Source organism: Pipistrellus kuhlii, unplaced genomic scaffold (assembly GCF_014108245.1).
Source record: "Pipistrellus kuhlii isolate mPipKuh1 unplaced genomic scaffold, mPipKuh1.p scaffold_m20_p_10, whole genome shotgun sequence".
In the NCBI taxonomy this organism is placed as follows: domain Eukaryota; kingdom Metazoa; phylum Chordata; class Mammalia; order Chiroptera; family Vespertilionidae; genus Pipistrellus; species Pipistrellus kuhlii.
In genome coordinates, this window is record NW_023425405.1 from 3,611,257 (window position 1) to 3,634,229 (window position 22,973).

Sequence of the window (22,973 nt, forward strand, 5' to 3'; positions counted from 1 at the left end):
AAGACCTCTAGTCACTCTGTAAGGAGACTATTTGGAGAACAAGCTTTTTGCTGATATTGTTTTACAGAATCAGCATGTAGTTATAAGTAAAAATTCTGTAAACCTTGCTCATTGCCCAAGGCCTTATAAATCGCACAACTTATTCAACTATCATCACAGTTCCTTTGATATGGTCACTGGATACCCTGTGCTTTGCTTGGCTCTTTTTCTTTTGTGTGTGTGTGTGTGTGTGTGTGTGTGTGTGTGTGTGTGTTAGTAATAGGCAGAATAAGAGGGATTTAAGATGCCAGGAGTACCAGTGAGTAAAATCTGTATTCAGGCTGTCAGCATCATGCTGTTCAGACCAATAAAACAGTGCTTTTCAGATGTTTAGTGCCATAGGCACAAGCAGCTTGAGACATATCCACTACAAAATTAGGCTGCATTGGAGAAAGAAGGATCGAAATGCTGCCCGTCTCTAGTAATAGACTCTCAGCCTAGTCCAATGCCCTTCCATGGGCTGGCTCATATAGAAAAGATCAAGAATGCCAGGCAGATAATGAAGCAAATTCTTGTATTTAAAAATGGGCAGATGAATCACATCACTGCTTCAAAAATGAAAAATAATTGTAAATAACACTTCAGTGAACATGGGGTGAATATATTCTTCCAAATTAGTGTTTTGAGTTTTTTTGAATAAATCCCCAGAAGTGGATCACTAGGTCATGAGACAGTTCCATTTTTAATTTGTTGAGGAACCTCCGTACTGCTTTCCACAGTGGCTGCAGCAATCTGTATTCCCACTCGCATGCACGAGGGTTCCCTTTTCTCCACATCATCATCAGCACTTGTAGAATCAACATGTAGTTATAAGTAAAAATTTGTTTATTTATTAATCATAGCCATTCTGCCAGGTGTGAGGTGATTGCTCATTGTGGTTGAGTATCTTTTTTCATATCTGTTAGGCCTGTATGTACTCTTTGGAGAGTGTCTATTTAGGGCCTCTGCCCATTTTTCAAACTAGATTATTTATTTATTTTAATTTTTATTTAAATTCTTCATTATTCAAAGTATTATGTAAGTCTCCCTTTCCACCATTGACCTCTCCCCAGCCACTCCCTCCCTCTCCTCCCTCCCCCTGTCAGCACATGACCTCACCCCTCTACTGTCTGTGTCCATTGCTTATGCTCATATGCATGCATGCAAGTCCTTTACTTGATCTCTTACCTCCTTCCTCCTGCCTTCCCTCTGAGGTTGGATGGTCTGTTCGATGCTTCTGTGACTTTGGCTTTATTTTTGTTCATCAGATTATGTTGTTCATTAGATTCCACAAATGAGTGACATCATGTGATATTTATCTTTCTCCAACTGGCTTATTTTGCTTAGCATAATGCTCTCCAGGTTCATCCATGTTGTTGCAAATGGTAAGAGTTTTCTTTTTTATAGCAGCATAGTATTCCGTTGTGTAGATGTACCACCCTTTTTTAATCTACTCATCTGCTGATGGGCACTTAGGCTGTTTCCAAATCTTAGCTATTGTAAATTGTGCTGCTCTGAACATAGGGATGCATACGTTTTTTTCTGATTGTTGTTTCAGGTTTCTTAGATTATATTCCTAGAAGTGGGATCACGGGGTCAAATGGAAACTCCATATTTAACTTTCTAAGGGAATTCCATACTGTTTTTCATAATGGCTGCACCAGTCTGCATTCCCACCAGCAGTGTAGTTAGGTGGGAATGCAGAATCACTTTTCTCTACATTCTCTCCAGCACTTGTCATTTGTTTTGTGGATGGTAGCCATTCTGACAGGTGTGAGATGATACCTCATTGTCGTTTTAATTTGCATCTCTCTTATGATCAATGACTTTAAGCATTTTTTCATGTGTGTCTTTGCCATCTGTATGCCCACTTTGGAGAAGTGTCTATTTTTGTCCTTTGCCCATTTTTTAATTGGGTTGTTTATCTTCCTTATGTTAAGTTGTATGAATTCCTTATGTATTTTGGATATTAACCCTTTAACAGATTCACCATTGCCAAATATGTTCTCCCATACTGTGGGTTTCCACCAGGAAGGGTGGAAACAAGGCGTGGATACTTTTTAAATAAAAGATCTGAATATTTAAGAAAGTAAAATGTCTATTATCTGCAGTTTTAAAAAATTATCTTCCAGTGACAATGAGTGGACTCTAGCAAACAAGATATTTGATTCCTAGATTGATTTCCCACACTGGGAAGTAGTTAAATGTTTAGATATTGGAAAAGCAATGAAAAATCTATGAGTGTCTGACATATTTTTTCTTAATCATAAACATACCATTATATACTATGCATATGGTGGTGAAATTTTGTTTGTGTATAATATTTGAGATCAGGGTTGCAAAGACTCTCTCTCCCTTTCAATTCTGTGTTGGTATTTTCTGTAATTATTTGTATTTTCTCAATGTCATTAAAATTTCTCTCAAAAAGAAATTCCTTATGCTGAAATTGACGATAAATACGTGTTTTTGGATGAGGGATTAGTTTTCTTTTATGAAAATATTTTCTTCTTCTGTCTGTTGGCAAATTATGGGACTTCCCTTTCCATTTCTACTATAATACAATTTTAAGTTGAAAACAGATCTGTGAAGACACAAGGATCCCAGGTATTGTATTCCTCTAGCCCAAAATGAATTTGGCAGCAACAGGAATGATATATTTTTACCTGGTCTGAATTAGAACACATTTCAATGTCATATTATACATTTGGCTGAGTATTAAAGAAATACTATTCTAGTAAGAAATGGATTCAGTAGTTTAGTGTTGACCTATGAACCAGGAGGTCACAGTTCAGTTCCTGGTCAGGGTACATGCCCTTGGTTCCCAGTAGGGGGTGTGCAGGAAGCAGTTGATCAATAATTCTCTCTCATCATTGATGTTTCTGTCTCTCTCTCTTTCTTCCTTTCTCTGAAATCAATAAAAACACTTTTTAAAAAAAATAAAGAAATAGAATCATATTTTAAAAACAAATGTTTTCCCCAAAAAAGGACTACTCTCTGAGTTTATCTACTCTTAGTTGTACCCTGTACTTTTACTTCCCAGCGAATTCATTCTCTGAACCTATTACTCACTTCGACCCCTTCCTCTGAAATTTTCTACACAAACTGAGAGGAAGTTGTTCTGGGAAACAAGTTAGGCTTTATATGAAAAGGGATTGAATGAACAAAAGTTGTATAGTTTTCTAACAATTTCATATGTGTATCATTATATATAAAGACTTATATAGTTTTTATATATACAATATATATGTTACATTTTAACAAAAAAACTAAATTTGAACTTTTTAAAATGTAATTAAAAAGATATATAGTTTAAGCTGTGGTATGTTTTTGTTTGTTTTTTTAATTAAAAGTAATAATTTTTCCTTCACATTGGTATTTCATATGCCTCTTGATAAATTTTTATAAGTAACAAAGAGATTGTATTTGCCTTTCATGATATCCAGGGTATTGATGTAACATTAAATTGATATATTTTTTAGCTATTCTCTGCTTGAGTAAATTCAACAGATTAAAATACATATTTTAAAGTAGAAGATGATTGCTAAAGTCAGTCTGATAGATTTTAAACATGAGTTATTTACAAAAATATAAATTATTCTTGGTTGCACATGTGTACTATAGACATTATAATAGTGTTAATTTATGCTTTATTAGGCTTACATGTTTAAAATACTAGCATTAAAAATCATTGCTCCTTGTTTTTTTAAACTTATAAGAGTTCCCACTTTCTTTCTATCTTTTTCTTTTCTTTTTTACAGATATAAGCTTACCAAAGTCGGCAACAATATGCTACACAGCTGCCTTGCTCAAAGCGAGAGCTGTCTCTGACAAGTAAGTGAGTAACAGCTTGTGTGGTACCACATGCCCTACTGACTGGAGGAGGTGTTGCTTCGAGAGCTTCACTGGAAGTCTCTTGTTCTATGAGCCCCTGCTTATAAGCATGCATTTTCCAAAATCTGCTGACGTTTTCTTTCACTACCAGCAGGAGGAAATATACACCCTGAAGCATTGCAGGGGTGTAGGAATCCCTAAAGAGGGATTCATATAAAATTCCATGCCTCTGAAGTGACTTTTTGTTTTGTTTTGTTTTGTTTTGTTTTGTTTTTGCCAGTTAATATAAACCAAAAGGCCTACTTAGGACTTAACACAAAATGCCTTTCCTTTATTCATTTTTTGCCTGTTCCTCTTCCTTCAGCAGCCAATACTGGGTGGTAGGATGGCAGAGGGGGTGGTCATCTCCATTCTTTGTCTCACTACTCCAAACCAACTCCCGCCCAGGGTCTGTTTACTGTGAGTGGCCATCTCAGTGGGCTATTTGCCCATTTTACTCAGGCAAGTGACTATGGCAGAGCGAATTTCCATAAACATCCAAGACTACTGGCAGGTGAGAGAGAATAGATGGCTTCACTGTTTTTCGGTCAGAAACACACTTCCCCGTGCGCTCCCTTGGTCCCACTGAAAAGCAGATATCAGGGAAAGAAAATAGCCTCTGCCATGTCAGACAGGTTTGCTGTTAAGTGTGTGTGCACTTCAAGACCGAAGTAATTGTCTTTCATTCTTTTTTGTCCTGTAGATCGCCAGTACCTACTGCAACATCTTTTCTCCCTACACAGCGACTCCAGCTTGGGAGGGCAGGGCCAGGGTTGTCACAGCTTCCCCTGTGGTGTCTGCCTGCCAAGCACAGCTCTGGAGTTAGCCCTGGGTGTGAGGTGAGAAAGAGATTGCATGGTCTGGTTTTTTTCATCCATTTGGGCAGGTGTCTGGCCCGCAGTTGGGGCATGCACACCCCCCTGCCAGCCCGGCCGCAGGCAGGTCCTCCTGCTGCCACCGAGGCTGCACGGCTTACCCTCCCGGGCAGCACTGAGGCTGGGTTGGGAGCTCCTTGAAAATTCTCCCCCAGTTTTGTTTTTAACCAAGAGTGCTCTCCTGTAACCTAGTTTTCTCTTTTCCTACACTGTCTGCCCTCATCAGTCCCCTCCCCTCCCCTGACCTAAGCAGGTGCCCCAGAGGAAATTTAGATAGCGGTTTAGACAGAGAGACTTGACACTGAATTTAATTTCTGCCACGATTAGATGCAAACATGCTTTCTGCTTCTGTGGGGGTTTTTGTTGGCCTTGGTCTGAGGTGTCACTCAGAGGTTCCATGTAGTGGAGGTTTGGAAAGGTCGTGCCATTGGCTTGCTGTGGTTTTATGGGCCCTGGATATATAGATGCCACTCTGGGTTGATGCCCAAACAGTGGTCCCAACTGGATGGTGTTTGTCTTTCTGCTTTTCAGATTCTCTCCCGAGGCTGCATCTCGACGGGGGCTGAGCACAGCAGAGATGAATGCAGTCGAGGCCATTCATAGAGCTGTTGAGTTCAATCCTCATGTGCCAAAAGTGAGTGTGTGGAATCCCCACAGGAACTCGTTATGATAGCAGAGAAAACGTTCCATGACCACAGTATCATCTCTTGAATGCAAGCAGTCATAAAAAAATGAATTGTATCCAGCAAACGTTGAGGCCCTGTATAATCTATGATTATTAACTTCATTTTTAGGCAAAGGCTTCATCCAAGAGGCTTTGGGGCTTGGTTTTCAGCCTTCGTATAATCAGGGTAAATGGATAGGCCTGGCGTAGACAGCTCAGGCCAGGAAAGCCTGAAAGTGGCAAACTGTGGAGATCTCAAGGGCGTTGATGTATTTGACAGGAATTTCACATAAGCTTTTAGTCTTACTTAGGCCCAAATCAGGAAATGAACCTTGTTGTGAATAAAATTGGTAAAAAAATACTCCCCAATATGACCTTCTGTGTTTCTCTAAATAAATGATAATTAGTAGTGGCAAGAAATTAATAGGGAAAACCTCCATGTATGAAGAAGTATTATTCTTTTGACTTGTGAGTGCCATTTCAGTAAGTTTGTGTAGTAAGAAATATTTAACCACATGATGTGAGCAATTTATAACTATAACTACCCATTATAAATACCAATTTAATATTTCAAATATATTTTTTCTGAATTTTATTTTAAGGGAGTCAGTCATGGTAGACATATATAGATATTTCTATAATCTTTTGTTCAGGGGATGGATGTATATTTATGATTTACTTGTATTTGAGTACCTACTAGGCACATCACTTAACATTTTCAGTTTTTTAAATATTATACAGCACATTTTGGCCTCTAGGAAACTATTCCTGCAGGAATTGCAGGGCAGAATTTCTTGGCAAAATGTCTTATGAAGACTTTATTGGTGAAAAGTGACAAAAGACGTGTGTGGTGCAAGTGCCACAGTTGCCGCAGTTACGGAAGGGCGGATCCATCCCCCCTGGTCCCAGTGCATGAGGACCAGCCTAGCATCTGTAGTCTTAGGTATTGTACGTAGAGTGGGATAAAATACTTCTCTTTACTTACCTAATCTTTTTCAGCTAAGTTAAAAATGTTCACTCAAATATTGTTAAAATGTAAAACTACTGAAAACATACTGAATTACAGTAAACTGAAGTCATCAACTAATATTTGTTAAATGCCATGCACTAACTACAGAGCTATCCTATGAAATAGATAATAGATTTTCTTTCAGAAATAGTATTGGACAGTATAGTCCTAGACTCTGAGACAAGAATTTGCATTCAAGGTCTGGTTCTGTTACTTGGCCTTAGCATCTCTGAACTCAGAATTTCATCTTTCAAATGAAGATAGAAATATAAAGATAAGGTGAGATAATACAGTCAAAGTTTTTAAAAATACTTGAGCACTATTTGTTTGTAAACTATTAAAATGGTTCATGTTTTACTTGTTGGTGGCTCATTAAGACTCAGAATCATGTCTTAACTTTTCTAGTTTGCCAACCAGACCCTTATAATCCTGGGGCTCAAGCTAGAAAACTGGTATAATACCGGTTGGTGAGATATTTTAATTGAAGCTGTTGTTTAATTCTTGGTAATGGTCTTAAATAGTTCACACAGCTTCTAGAAAAAGTATTAAAATCCCTAAGAAACGGTCTAGCTACCAGGGAAGAATATGACTCAGTCAACTAGCACTCTCCCTGCAAAATAGAATTCTAAAAGTGGAAACATTTTAAATATTTGATTTCACTCTATTTTCTAGTCAGTAAATGGAAAAAAGATAGGCTGTGCAGGTAAATTGATTGTCTACCACTTTTATTTGTTGCTGATTGTGCCGAAGCAAAACTTGTTTCCAGATCTTCTTTCAACATTTCCATGAAGAAAAGGTCCTGTGAATTCTGGCCTCATATGTTCAGAATTAAGAGCGAATATCTGGTACATGTATACTATATGCAGGCTGTTGTAAACTTCTTTTATACATGTTCTGCAGTTTATTGCACTGCTTGCTAATACTTCAGTAAACACACCCACACACGCGAACATACATACACATTGGTGCCTTTTAAGACAGAGAATAGCCTTAATTCTAATGAGATATCAATGAAGAATATTGGGTGGGGCGAAGTAGGTTTACAGCTGTGAGCACCAGAAGCACAAAGTATATTCTTATATTATTAGTAACTAATTATTGCATTTTTTTGTATAAACAACTGTAAATCTACTTTTGCTTTACCCTGTATAAACTCTTAGACTCGGTATAAGGAGCCTTAATGGTTACCTAGGATACTTTTCCATCCTAAGCTTGACTTTCCTTATAGTGATATTATGATAGTTATTTTATTATTGGCTTCTATTGGATATTTACTTTGTGCTAAGCACAATGCTAACTGAACTACATATGTTAACTCATTTATTTTTCATAACAACATTGTAAAGTATATCATGTTATTGTCTCTGCTTCACAGATGAGGGCACTGCCGGTTTGAGAGGTTGAGTAACCTGCTCATGATCACACAGTACATAGATGACAGAGCCTGAACTGGTCTGGGTTCACTAACGCTTAAACATCACTCTTCCACTGGGGGCAGACAGCCTAGGCTTGAACACTTCAAATGATGACAAGCACTTCACTTCGTAGGGCCCTCAATTCCTTGTGGACAATTCCTACTTCTTCAAGATATTATCATGTCTTAAACACTTGCCTGGCTCTTTTTCTCTCTCTCAGGAAGTTGTCAATGGCCTACCACAGGAATTTCCAGTACCTTCGCACTGTTTTACCCACTTATAGTCCTCTCAGAAGAAAAAAATACCAAATGTACTAGCTGAGAACTGCTTTCCATGCATGTTTAGCTTTGTTCCATAAGATATTCCATTAAGCAAAGGTACACAGTTAGTATTTTAACATTCAGTGAAAAATGTTATTTACTCCATGAGGCTTACTCTTAGGAACAAAGAGTAACCTGCAAACATGAGGAGTGGGAGTATCTCTCTTAACCACATCACAGGAATGGGAAAGAAATGAAAGCAGTAAAAAGCCGTGGGTCTCTATTCTGAAGGAGCCTCTTAATAGTCAGCTGGATTCTAAATATGAGGATTTCTGAAGCTCTGGCTTGCAGCACATTATAAGAAGGAAGCAGCCCTTAGACTCACCATTGCAAATCAATTCCCCTGAGGAACTGGAGCAGTGTCTCCAGCCCTAAGGACCCTTCATCATCTTCCTCCACTTGTTTCTCATTTTTTCCAGCTCCTTCTAGCAGACTGTTCATTGTTCCAGAAACATTCTCTTCTCCCTCCCTCTTTGCTTCTTCTGAGGAAATCCTACTCATCCTTCATTCCACCATTAAAAGTCACCACCAGGAAACTATACCTTCCTCATCCCAGAATCAGTCACTTCCTGTGTGATCTCTCGCTGTAGTGCATTGATTATGTACTTACTGCTTACTCTTTTATTGAAGATGACTAGGGATGTTAGGATCTTAATTTTTTATATCAGAGAAAGGTATGTAATTATTTATCTTACCATCATATAGTCATACTTAAGACTATTTCATTTGGCACATTTTTAATACATAGGAATCATAGTCACACAGCATATTAGTATTTTAAAAAACATGGACCACTTAAATTGGACTTTATAGTTGGATATTGGGAGTATATCTATTCTTTTCTTGGGGGGGATCATCAAATTTTCTGGTCCTTTGACCTTAAAAGGGCTATCCTTTAACTTAACATTAAATTTCAAGTCATGAGCCTTTAAACACTTTAAAATGCTGTATTCTCAGTAACTATTTTCTGGGTGATTTACTTTAATATGTTTATGTCATAGAAACACAAATGAAATCTACCTTCTTAACAATTTTTAAGTATACAGTACAGTCTTAATTATATTCACATTATGTGCAGCACATCTCTAGAGCCTTCTCTTCTTTCATCACTGAACCTCTGTATCATTGCACAACAACTTTCATTCATCTCTCTCCCAGTCATGGTAACCACCATTCCACTTTCTGTGTCTGGGAATGTGGCTGCTTTAGACACCTTCTATATGTGGAGTCATTGGTCCTTCTGTGACAGGCTTTTCTCGGATTCTAAATACGAGGATTTCTGAAGCTCTAGCTTGTCCTTACTCCAAGTTCATCCACATCACAGCATAGGACAGGATTTTCTTCCTTTTTAAAACCTGGTTAACATTCCATTGTGTGTGTATGTGTGTCCATTCATTTATTGATGGAGGTTTAAGTTGTTTCCACTTCATGGCTATCTACACTAATAAAAGAGAAAGATGCAAATTGACCATACCTTCACCACGCCCACCAGCCAATCAGGAGTGAATATGCAAATTAGTGGCACTAAGATGTCATTGGCCACAGAGCCAGCCTGAGTGAACAGGAGGCTTGGGTTGCCTCTGGCAATGGAGGAAGCACAAGCTTCCTGCCCACCTGGGCCGGCCACCAAAGGAGGGACCTGCGAGTGAAGGACACTGAGCCTGCCCCTGGGCAGGCACGTGGAAGGCTTGGGTCGCCGTCGCCTGGGCCGGCCACTGAGGGAGGGTCCTGCAAAAGGCCCTCAGCCCCTTACCCGGGCTGGCCACGCCCCCAGCGGGGACCCTCACCCCACGGGGTCATGGCTGGCCTGCAAACTGCACCCTCTTCAATCTGGGACATCCCTCTCGCAGTCCGGGACTGCTGACTCCTAACCGCTCACCTGCCTGCCTGCCTGCCTGATTGCCCCTAGCCACTCTGTCTGCTGGCCTGCTCACTACCAGTTGCCCTCCCTCCCCCACCAACCTGCTCATCTCCAACTGCCACCCACCCACTGGCCTGACCACCCACAACTGCCCTCCCCTCTTGGCCCCTAACCGCCTCTACCTCAGCCCTGCCACCATGGCTTTGTCCAGAAGAATGTCTGGAAGGTCTCCCAGTCTAATTAGCATGTTACCTTTTTATTAGTATAGATAGAGGCTGTACAGACTGGTTTGCCCTGAAGCGTGTCCTGGATCAGGGTGGGGGTTCCCTTGGGGCTCGGGGCAGCCTGGGTAAGGGGCTTGTGGTGGCTTGCAGGCCAGACACACCCCCATTGGAGTGGGGGTCCCCACTGGGGATGGTGCTGGCCTGGGCAAGGGGCTGTGGCAGTTTGCAGGACAGCCACGCCCCCACACCTTCACCAACACTGAACAGCTTGTTTAAAACAGAAAGAAGGAAAACAAAAAATATTTATGCTTTTATTAGGTACGAATGGAATTCTATTCTTTTAGTTTGTTTGTTTGCTACTACTAGTAAGCAAATTATGTAGACTACCTATTATGGGAAAATATAATGATGGAGCAAGGGGTAGCAACATAGAGGCAGGCAGGTCTGTGAGGTATTATTGAAAGCATTCCAAGGTATGTGAAACAAGGACTCCCACTACTTCCTGTCTATGCATCAAGGGAACTATGAGGAGGGGGGAATTAATTAGCTCCTTGTCTATTTCCTTTTTAATAAAATGGGGATAAAAATTAAAGTTGCCTAGCTGGTTTGGCTTAGTGGATAGGGCACATACTTCGGTTGCAGGCTCGATCCCCGACCCTGTCGGGGTGTGTGCGGGGGGCAACCAATTGATGTGGCTCTCTCATATCAGTGCTTCTCTGTCTCTCCCCCCTCTCTAAAAATCAGTGAAAAATTGTCCTCAGGTGAGGGTTAACAACAACAAAAAACACCTATATAATAAAAGCCTAGGTGGTGTCCTAGGTGCTGTCGCATGATGCCCTTGCATGACATCGTCACAAGATGGGCACCACAAAGATGGCCACACACACAATGGAGGTGGGCCCTTGTGTCTGCTCTGAGTAGTGAGGCCTGGTGGTCCCGCAGCTCTGTGTAGTGTGGAGGAGGCCGGTCCCAGCGTCTCCACAGCCTTGTGTGGAGGAGGCGGGTCGCAGTAGAGGAGAGCTGCTTTGGGTGATTGGGCTGGCAGTGGAGAGCAGTTGGAGGTGATCGGGTCAGTGGGGGGGCAGTTGTGGGTGATTGGGTCAACAGAGGAGGGAAGTTGGGGGCAATTAGGCTGGCAGGGGAGCAGTTAGGCATCAGCCAGGCCAGCAGAGGAGCAGTTATGGGGCAATCAAGCCAGTGGGGGGGGGGGGGGGGGCAGTTGGCGACAATAAGGCCAGCAGGGGGTACAGTTGTGGGCAATTGGGCCAGCAGGAGGGGGCAGTTGGGGGTGATCAGACCAGTAGGGCAGGATAGTTGAGGGTGATCAGACCAGCAGGGAAGGGCAGTTGTGGGTGATCAGACAGGCAGAGGAGCAGCTAGGCATCAATAAGTCTGGCAGGGGATCAGGCCAACAGGCAGATTGGTTAGTAGTGATCAGGCAGGTAAGCAAGTGGTTAGGGGCGATTAGGCAGGCAGTTAGGTGACTGGTTGGGGTGATGAGGCAGGCAGGCAGAGTGTTTAGGGGTGACAAGGCAGGCAGGCAGGTGAGCAGTTAGGAGCCAGTGGTCCTGGACTGCGAGAGTGTGCAGGCCAGGCCAAGGGACCTCCCCACCCCCAAGCATGAATTTTGTGCACCAGGCCTCTAGTATATAGAAAGAGAGAGAAGAAGGGAAGGAGTAAGGGAAGAGGGGAGGGAGAGAGAAAGAAATGCTTATTAGGAAAACTTGGGAAGCATAGGAAAAGTGCAAAAGAAATTAATCTCCCATAAAATCAGCTATGTAGCCATTATTAGTATTCAGTCTATTACCTTCCAATGTTTTTAGTGCCTACAAATACATTTACATTACATTATTACATACACCATACTCTGTATGTACACTTTATTTATTTAGCAATATATCATGAAAACATTATGCTAAAAATATTCTTCTACCAAGAAGAAGAAATAAAAGGCATCCAAATTGGTAAGGATGAAGTAAAACTTTTATTATTCACAGGTGACATGATACTTAGTACATAAAAAACCCTAAAGACTCCATAAAAAACAAAAAAACCCAAAAAACTACTAGATTTAATAAATGAATTTAGAAACAAAGCATGGTACAAAATTAACACCGCAAAATCTATAGCATTTTTATATACCAACAATGAACTCTTAGAAAGAGAAATTAAAAAAACAGTTCCCTTTACTATTGCAACAACAACAACAAAATTAAGATACTTAGGAATAAAATACCTGTACTCAGAAAACTACAGGTTGTTGAAAAAAGAGATAGAGGAAGATATAAACAAGTTGAAGAATATACCGGGTACATGGATTGGTAGAATCAACATCATTAAAATATCCATATTACCCAAAAGAAATTTAAAGATTCAATGCAATCCCTGTTAAAATACCATTGGCATATTTCACAGACCTAGAACAAATACTCCAAAAATTTATATGGAACCAAAAAAAGGTCTCAAATAGCCGCAGCAATCTTGAGAAAGAAGAACAAAGTTGGAGGAATCACAGTACCAGATACCAAGTTATACTACAAAGCCACTGTACTCAAAACAGCCTGGTTCTGGCATAAGAACAGGCATATACCTAGATACATCAGTGGAACAAAACAGAGAACCCAGAAATTGACCCAAGCCATATGCTCAATTAATATTTGAGAAAGGAGGCAAAAACATAAAATGGGGTCAAGACAGTTTCTTCAATAAATGGTGTTGGGGAAAATTGGACAGGAACATGCAAAAAAAAAAAAAAAAATGGAGCTAGACCACCAACTTACAGCATACACAAGAATAAACTCAAAATGGTGCAGTTAGGGGGCAATCAGTCCTAGAAGAAACCACAGGCACCAAAATCTCAGACATCACTTGTAATAACATGTTTTCCGATAAATCTAGCATCGTGGTCAGCAAACTGCTGCTCGCAAGCCACATGCGAGCCCCTTGAGTGTAGCTCTTCCACAAAATACCACAGCCGAGGTGAGTCTATCTTGAAGAAGTGGCGTTAGAAGAAGTTTAAGTTTAAAAAATTTGGCTCTCAAAAGAAATTTCAATAATTGTACTGTTGATATTTGGCTCTGTAGACTAATGAATTTGCCGACCACTGGCCTAGCACAATGGAAACTAAGGAGAAAATAAACTAATGGGACTACATTAAAGAAAAAGCTTCTGCACTGCAAATGAAACAATCAACAAAATAACAAGAGAGCCCACTGCATGGAAAAACATATTTGCCAATGACAAATCCGATAAGGGCTTAATCTCCAAAATATATAAGGAACTCATACAACTTAATAAAAGGAAGACAAATAATCCAATTTAAAAATGTGTAAAGGACCTAAATAGAAACTTCTCCAAAATGGACATACAGAAACCAAGAGACATATGAAAAAAATGCTCAAAGTCACTAATCATCTGAAAGATGCAAATCGATATGACAGGGTATCACCTCACACCTGTCAGAATGGATATCATCAACAAGTCAACAAACAACGTGTCAGCGAAGTTGTGGAGAAAAGGGAACCCTAGTATACTGCTGGTGGGAATACAGCCACTGTGGAAAACAGTATGGAGTTTCCTAAAAATAAATAAATAAATAAATAAATAAATAAATAAATAAATAAATAAAATAACAGAACTACCATTTTACCCAGTGATCCCACTTCTAGGAATATATCCTAAGAAATCTGAAACACCAATTCAAAAAATGTGTGCACCTCTATTTTCATAGCAGCACAATTTACAAATAGCTAAGATTTGGAAACAGCTTAAGTGCCCGTCAGCAGATGAGTGGATAAAAAAATTATGGAACATTTACACAATGGAATACTAGACCACAATTAAAAAAATAAAAAATAAATAAAAAAGAACCCTTACCATTTGCAACAGCATGGATGGATCTGGAGAATATTATATAAGCTGATCGAAATAACCAGTCAGAGAAAGATAAGTATCATTTGATTTCATTCATATATGGAATCTAATGAACCAAATAAACTGTTGATCAAATAGACCCGGAGACATAGAAACATCAACAGACTATTGCACCTCAGAGGTAAAGCAGGGGAGGGCGGTGGGAGGAGATCAATCAATGAACTTGTATGCATTTAGGCATAACCCGTGCACACAGATAATTGGGTGGTGAGGGCTTGGGGGGGAGGGGCTGGGAAGATGGGAGTGGGCTGGAAGAGGTTAATTGGGGGGGGGGGGGAAGAAAGAGGACATATGTAATATTTTTTTAATTTTTAAAAAATAAATTTAAAAACCACACCTCTTAAACACATACACACACAAATAAATATTCTTCTATTAACAGCTTTTTGGGAACAACTTGATAGCCATCGTCTAATTTAATTAACCTGTTTTTTCTCATTTTGTTTATTCACATATTTTTTGCTAATGACTTTCATATGGCTTCTGATCTTATTGGTATGAAAATTCAATAATTGGCTATAAATTAATTCCTTGGCATTAATATCTATATCAGCAGTGGGAACCTTTTTTCTGCCAAGGGCCATTTGGGTATTTACAATATAACATTATTTGAAGGCCATACCAAATTATCAACTTAAAAACTAGCCTGCTATTAAGAGTTGCTTAGTTATTTGGCTACCTCAATAAAATTATAAATGACTCTTTTAAAAAAAATTAGCCTGCTATATTTGGTCAAACATTTAGCTAATTCACCCCCTAATGCCTTGGGAGGGCCAAAGCAAATGATTTCACAGGCCTTATATGGCCTGAAGGCCAGACATTCCCCACCCCTGAATATGAAGAATAACTTTGGGATCATTTTCACTCATTATTATAGAATTTTAAGACCTTAACAGAAAAGATCTGACCATTCATCTGGTATGGGCTCTGATAGAGAAATCTCAAATTTCTCCTGGGGCTTTCCTGACAGGTAAACCACCCTCTGCTCAAATACCTCCATAAGTAGGCATGACTCAGCTCCTCTTTCTGTGTTCCTATATTGGGCATAAGAAGCTAGATTCTGACAAATAGGTTTTGGAAAGTTGCTTCTGAAACTTTTAGAAGTCTGATTTGAGAATCTGGGAAGGAAGTTAGAGACAGGTTGGCAGGCAAGATAGCAGGGAATATAGGCTTAGCTAATAGAAGCCAAGTAATTATTATAGACAGACCGAGAATGTTCTCTGATTTACAAGATACAGTTATTCTAATTGATTTGTGCATACTTGTGGATAGGGATCTGCCCCTTTCCATTTATTTTTCACTTAACAAGTAAGATATGAAATGTCCCATGCCTTTCTAATTTAAATGTTACACATGTTGAGAACTGACCTTGCCAGCCATCTTAAGCCTGACCAAAAACATAACACGTTGCTATTAGTCTTTATCATCTGGTTAGAGCCAACATGTTGTATGGAACTGTATAGGAATGTAAACCTCCTTTATAGCATAACCTAATTCTGGCAGAAAGTAGATGTGATGAGAAGGCAGCTAAATTTCCTTGGTAAGTTGTTCTGGTCAGCTTCATGAGGCTGATTAGGCCAAGGATGCTCATTGAGAAACTTCTTAGGAAGAGATTCATGCACTTGAGGATCTTATGATTAAGCTGAGGGGAAAGACACGTGGATAAATAATATAAGGCAGTATGTGAAAATTATACATATGCTAAGGTCAGAGGGAGCTTAAGGGATAAACAGAACATTACCTCACAGCCCACATTTGGGCTGTGAATGACGTCCTTGAAGCCATATGCACCACATTCAGCCTGCCGGCTGGGTCAACCATCCATCTCACACATGTGCACTACTACTTTCCAAATTGTAAATGCCAGCAATGCTTTTAAATGAATTCTTGTTTTATGACATCTGTTGTAGCCCCACCTCCTTCTAGTTTGTTTCAACATCTACCTGCAAAAATTGGTGGCTGCCAGGCTCGATTCTTCTCAGGTGTCCCTATACCTGAAGGTTTCTTGGGCCAAGAGAAGAGCTTTCTCATAAATGCTTAATGAAACTACTTTAAAAGCTTTCCCTCATAATGGAAATGAAAGGAATAATAGCTTACACTTTTCTTTCAGCTATTTTTTGGTTATCAGGAACTTCAAGAGATTTCTGTATATGTGGGACACATGTTTTCATATTTAGTTTGACTATTTGGTAGGCAAGGTAGCTGTAAATTATTAGATAATTCAGAAATCAAAATCTTACTCTAGGGCTGTTATTAGATAAGAATTTTTCCTATTCCTTTGTTCTCTGGATGATTATTAATAGTAACCAGTTGGTCTTCTCTAATTTACTCTGAAACAATTAGTACAGTTTGTAGCATTTTACAAATTATATATCTTTTTCATGACTCATAGTCTTTGGGGTCTTTTAAGATCATCCTGTGTAATAGCAACATATAGTCTAATGGCTTCTATTATGGTGACAAAAATCACGAGAGGATAGTCAAATACCTCTAAACATAAAACTCACCTTTATATTATGGCTTGTATTCATGATAAATATGGTGCTAGTTGGATTGCTAGGTAATACAAAATTGTTATTTTTTTCCAAAAGATTTTTGCCTTGTGCTGTTTTAAAACGAGATGGAGAAGGAAAGCAGTAACTTGTAGAATTTAAAAAGCTATATAAAAAGAAGTTCTTTTGGAACTCATACTTGAGGAGATCCCATAAAACAAACACCTTTCATGAACTGGCTTGGAAAGATCTTTCTCTTGAAGGAGGCCTTCTTCCTTACCTGTCCCCCAACTGTGGTGGCTATGGGTCCCTGTTTTCTGCTGCACCGTGGGTAGGCTCTCTCTCTTTCTTACTCTTCCTGGTTTGAGGCTTCTTCAAATAGCAGATCCCAAGTGAGGAAAGTTTTATTTGCTGAAGCCAGAGGCCGGAATGTGTCCTCCTAACTCCTGCTGAGCAGTACACCCTGACACCACCTGTGCCAACTGCACCCAGCAGGCCAAAGTGCCCAAGTCCACAGTGAGATGATCAAGACACATTGATAGGGGTATCGTAATCTCCATTCTGTATGTCGGGGTTCTTCCATTCTTCCCCCTCTTTCACAAATTTCCACCAACAGTTAAATCCAGACAATTGTTTGTTGTGTTAAAATTGTTGAACATCTCTTCTTATAGCACTTCCTTTTGCTGTGTTTGTCCCATTTTAATTCTATATCCCTCTATCATCTGTTAATCTCCATTTTTTTAGTTACTTTTTATTTTTCAGTTATAATGGACATATACTATTATATTAGTTTCAGATGCGCACCCCAGTGATTAGACATTATATAACTTACTGAATGATCATAGTGATAAATCTCCTACCCATCTGACATAATACATAGTTGTTATTTTTTTTAATTAAATCTCTACTGTTTAAAGTATAACTTATGTCCTCCTTTTCCCCCCATTGACCCCTTCTGGCCCAGCCCCACTCTGCCCACCTGCCTTCACCAGCCTATTGTCTGTGCCCAGGTTTATGCATATGAGTTCTTTGGTTGATCTCTTCCAACCCACCCACCTACCCCTGCCTTCCTTCTGAGATTCCACAGTCTGTTCTATGGACTGGATCTGTTTTCTTCATCAGTTTATTTTGTTCTTTAGATTCCATAGACGAGTGAGATCATGTGATACTTGTTTTTCTCTGACAGGCTTATTTCACTTAGCGTAATACTCTCCCAATCTTTTCATGCTGTCTCAAAGGGTGAGAGATCCTTCTTTTTTACTGCTGTATAGTATCCCATGGTGTACCAGGGGTCCTCAAACTCTTTAAAGTGGGGGCCAGATCACGGTCCCTCAGAGCTGGAGGGCCGGACTATATGAACTACTAATTCCTACTGTAACACCTCGGCTGCGCTCACTGCCCAGAAAACCTGGCGGGCCGGATCAGACTCCTCTGTGGGCCGCATGTGGCCCGCGGGCCGTAGTTTGAAGACCCCTGGCACTGTAAATGGACCACAGCTTTTTTATCCACTCACCTGCTGATGGGCACTTGAGATGTTTCCGAATCTTAGCTATTGTAAATTGAGCTGCTATGAATGTAGGGGAGCATATATTCTTTCTGATTGGTGTTCGAGTTTCTTAGGATATATTCCTAGAAGTGGGATCACTGGGTAAAATGGCAGTTCCATATTTAATTGCTTCAGGAAACTCCATACTGTTTTCCACAGTGGCTATACCAGGCTGCATTCCCACCAGCAGTATACTAGGGTTCCCTTTTCTCCACATCCTTGTCGATACTTGTCTTTTATTGATTTATTGATGATAGCCATTTTGACAGGTGTGAGGTGTTACCTCATTGTCATTTTAATTTGTATTTCTCTGATGATCAATGACTTTGAGCATTTTTGCATATGTCTCTGGGCCATCTGTATGTCTACTTTGGAGAAGTGTCTATTCGAGCCCTTTGCCCATGTTTTTATTGGACTGTTTGTCTTCCTGGTGTTGAGTTTTATGAGTTCCTTATATATTTTGCATATTAACCTTTATTAGATGAATCAATGCCAAATATGTTCTCCCATACAATGGTCTTCCTTTTTATTTTATTGATGGTTTCTTTTTAAAATATATATATTTTTTATTGATTTTTTTACAGAGAGGAAGGGAGAGGGATAGAGAGTTAGAAACATCAATGCCAGAGAAACATCAATCAGCTGCCTCTTGTACATCCCACACTGGGGATGTGCCCACAACCACGCCACGGCCTGCAACCAAGGCACATGCCCCCGACTGGAATTGAACCTAGACCCTTCAGTCTGCAGGCCGATGCTCTATCCACTGAGCCAAACAGGCTAGGACTTATTGATGGTTTCTTTTGCTGTTCAGAAGCTTTTTATTTTTATGTAGTCCCATTTGTTTATTTTCTTTTTTGTTTCCTTTGCCCTAGGAAACAAAAAAGAAAATAAGGCATGTCTGAGATTTTGGTGCCTATGGTTTTTTCTAGAATTTTTAAGGTTTCATGACTTACATTTAAGTCTTTTATCCATTTTGAGTTTATTATTGTGTATGGTATCAGTTGGTGGTCTAGTTTCATTTTTTTGCATGTACCTGTCCAGTTTTCCCAACACCATTTATTGATGAGGCTGTCTTGATCCCATTTTATGTTCTTGCCCTCCTTTGTCAAATATTAATTGAGATAAATGGCTTGAGTCAATTTCTGGGGTCTCTGTTCTGTTCCATTGATCGATATGCCTGCTCTTGTACCAGTACCAGGTTGTTTTGATTACAGTGGCTTTGCAGTATAACTTCATATCTGATTTTGTGATCCCTCCACTTTTACTCTCCTTTCTCAAGATTGCTGCGGCTATTCAAATAGGGCTTTTTTTGGTTCCATATAAATTTTTGCAGTATTTGTTTTAGATCTGTGAAATATGCTATGGGTATTTTAATAGAGATTGCATTGAATCTATAGATTTCTTTTTAATTATGTTGATTTTACCAATCCATGAACCCAGTATATTCTTCCACCAGTTTATATCTTCCTCTAGCTCTTTTTTCAACATCCTGTAATTTTCCAAGTACAGATATTTTATCTCCTTGGTTAAGTTTATTCTTGAGTGCCTTAATTTTTTGTTGTTGCAATGGTAAATGAGATTGTTTTTATAGTTTCTCTTTCTTAGAGTTCATCATTGATATATAAAAATACCACCCATTTCTGGGTGTTAATTTTGTATCCTGCTACATTGCCTAATTCATTTATTAAATCTAGTAGTTTTTTTATGGATTCTTTACAAGTTTCTATATACAATACCATGTCATTTGTGAATAATGAGAGTTTTACTTCTTTCTTTATAATTTCGATGCCTTTTATTTCTTCTTGTCTGAATGCTATGGCTAGGATTTCCAACATTACATATAATAATAAAAGTGTAATATGCTTATTAGACTGGACATCCTTCCAGACAACCTTCTGGACGAAGCTGGGACTGCATGGGAAGCCCAAGTCCCAGGAACCTGCCGCAGGCCAGAGGGAAGCCCGGGTCCCAGGTGACAGAGGGAAGCCAGTGTTGGCAGCCGGAGGAAGGAAGGCCTACTCTTGCATGAATTTCATGCATCGGGCCTCTAGTGTTAAATAAAAGCAGTTTAAGTGCACATCCCTGTCTTGTTTTTGTTCTTAGAGGAAGTGGTTTTAATTTTTTTCCATTGAGTATGATGTTGGCTGTAGCTTTGTCATATATGGCCTTGTATTCCTGTATTCCCACTTTGCTGAGAGTGTTTATAAAAAACAGGGTTAGATTTTTTTTGAGTGCCTTTTCTGCATCAGCTAATTGGTAGGATCATGTGATTTTTGTCTTTCACTTTTTTTAATGTGATTTATCACAGGTATTGATTTGCAAATATTGTGCCTGCCTCACAAATCTGGAATAAATCCAACTTGGTCAAGGTGTATGATCTTTTTACTCTATTATGGAATTGATTTACTAATATTTTGTTGAGGATTTTATCAACTATGTCCATCTGGGAAATTGGCCTGTAATTCTCTTTTTTTGTAGTGTCTTTATCTGGTTTTTGGAATTAAGATTCTTCTCTCTCTAATTCTTTAAGTTGTAGGATGAAATGATTTATTATTAATTTTTCTTGTTTTTTTGAATAGGCCTGTAGAGCTATGAACTTCCCTCTCAGGACTGCTTTTCCTGTGTCCCTGAGCTTTGGGGCTGTTGTGTGTTCATTTTCATTTGTTTCCATGAAGTTCTTTATTTATTTCTTGATCTCAGTAGCCCATTCGTTGTTTAATAACATGTTATTTAACCTCCTTGTGTTTGAATGCTTTTAAATACTCTTACCGTAGTGGGTTTCTAATTTCATTCCATTGTGAGCTGAGAAGATACTGATATGATTTCAGTCTTCTTAAACATGTAGAGATTTATTTTGTGTGCTAACATGTCATCTGTCTTTGAGAATGACTCATGTGAACTTGAGAAGAATGTCTATTCTGCAGCTTTGGTGTTAAATGTTCTATAAATATTAATTAAATCCATCTGATCCAGTGTTTCATTTAGAGTGTCTGTTTCCTTATTAATTTTTTGTCTGGAAGAGCTATCGGGTCTAGTAATAATTAATGTCGTTTTTAAACATTCGTTTAAAATCTTGCTTGGCGTTGACTTGTATTGACATAACCTTCAAACACGTGGTATCTACAGAACGTGTGAAGTGCAATTAACAAGTTTTGCTAGAAAAAGTTTGTGTTTGGTTTGGTTTTTGTTGCAAAACTAGGGCTAAGAAGATGGCGGATGAAGAGCATATTCGGCACTGCATGCTTTACGAGTTCCAATTAGGAAAAAAAGCAAGTGAGGCTGCAAAAAACATCTGTAGTGCTCTTGGTCAAGATGCAGTTAGCGCCAGAAAATGCCAGCGTTGGTTTGAGAAATTTCGCGAGGGAAATTTTTTGTTAGATGACAAGAGTGGTCGAGGCCGTGTGTCCAATTTTGATGAAGAAGCTCTTCAAGCTCTTTTGGTGCAAAATCCTCAAATTACCCAACAAGAGCTTGCGACAACTTTAAATTGTTCACAAAAAACAATTTCCAATCAATTGTGTGCACTTGGCAAAGTCCAAAAGTTTGGAAAATGGGTTCCTCATGAGTTGACCGACAACAACCGTAATCAAAGAGTCACAATTTGCAGTTCGCTCCTCTCTCGTCAAAACCGTTTGCCGTTTTTAGAGCAAATTGTTACCGGAGATGAAGAATGGGTGCTGTATGTTAATTTGAAAAGGCGGCCTCAATGGTTGGACAAAAATGAGGCCCCGCAGCCCATGCCAAAACCTGACTTGCATGCGAAAAAAGTGATGTTGTGTGTTTGGTGGCATTTTAAAGGAATTCTTCATTATGAACATTTACCATCTAACCAAACCATTACAAGTGCAGTGTATAGTGCCCAATTGGAAAGGTTAGCCCAAGCTTTAAGAGAAAAAGAACCTGCGCTGATTAATTGGAAGGGCGTAATTCTTCACCACGATAACGCACGACCGCATACTGCAAGAATCACTGCTGAAAAACTGCGCCAGTTGGAATGGGAAGTTCTCCCTCAACCTGCATATTCTCCTGATATTGCCCCTTCTGATTACCATTTGTTTCATTCTTTGCAAAACTTTCTTCTTGGAAAACAATTTAATAATGAAGAATGCCTCAAAAATGCATTGACCGAATTTTTTGCATCAAAATCACAAGAATTTTACAACAGAGGGATTAAAATGCTTCCTGAGCATTGGGCACAAGTAGTAGAAAACAACGGCAACTATATTGTTGATTAAATTTTGTTGTATTGTTTAAATAAATTTGATTTAAAAAAGTATTAGAAAACGACATTAATTATTACTAGACCTAATATTTAACAAAGTCAGCGGGTGTTAAAGTCCCTTACTATGACTGTTTTGCTGGGGATCTCTCCCTTAAAATCCTTCAGAAGTTTTATATATATGCACTCCTATATTGGGTACATATATGTCTTAAAGGGTTACAGTCTCTTCTTGGATTGATCCCTTTAGTATTATGTAGTGACCTTTATTGTCTCTTGTGATGGCCTTCATTTTGAAGTCAATTTTGCCAGATATGACTATTGCTACTCCAGCTAATTTTTTCATTTCCATTTGCATGGAAAAATTTTTCCATCCCTTTCCTCTCATCCTGTTTTAGTCTTTTGTGCTAAGGTGGGTTTCTTGTAGACAGCATATAATTATATCATGGTTTTATATCCATTCAGTCACCCTATGTCTTTTGATTGGAGCATTTAATTCATGTACATTTTAAGGTAATTATTGA

The 22,973-nt window shown here is 39.2% G+C and overlaps 1 protein-coding gene across 10 annotated transcripts in view; it reads left to right on the plus strand.

Moving 5' to 3' along the window:
• ST7 (suppression of tumorigenicity 7) overlaps nt 1-22,973 on the plus strand; it is a 221,968-nt gene that overhangs the window by 174,792 nt on the left and 24,203 nt on the right. For all 10 annotated transcript variants that reach the window (XM_036425130.2, XM_036425090.2, XM_036425161.2 and 7 more), the window contains 2 exons: nt 3,777-3,849; nt 5,295-5,397. In XM_036425130.2, the coding sequence (XP_036281023.1) occupies nt 3,777-3,849; nt 5,295-5,397 (176 nt within the window). The remainder of the gene's footprint in view (nt 1-3,776; nt 3,850-5,294; nt 5,398-22,973) is intronic.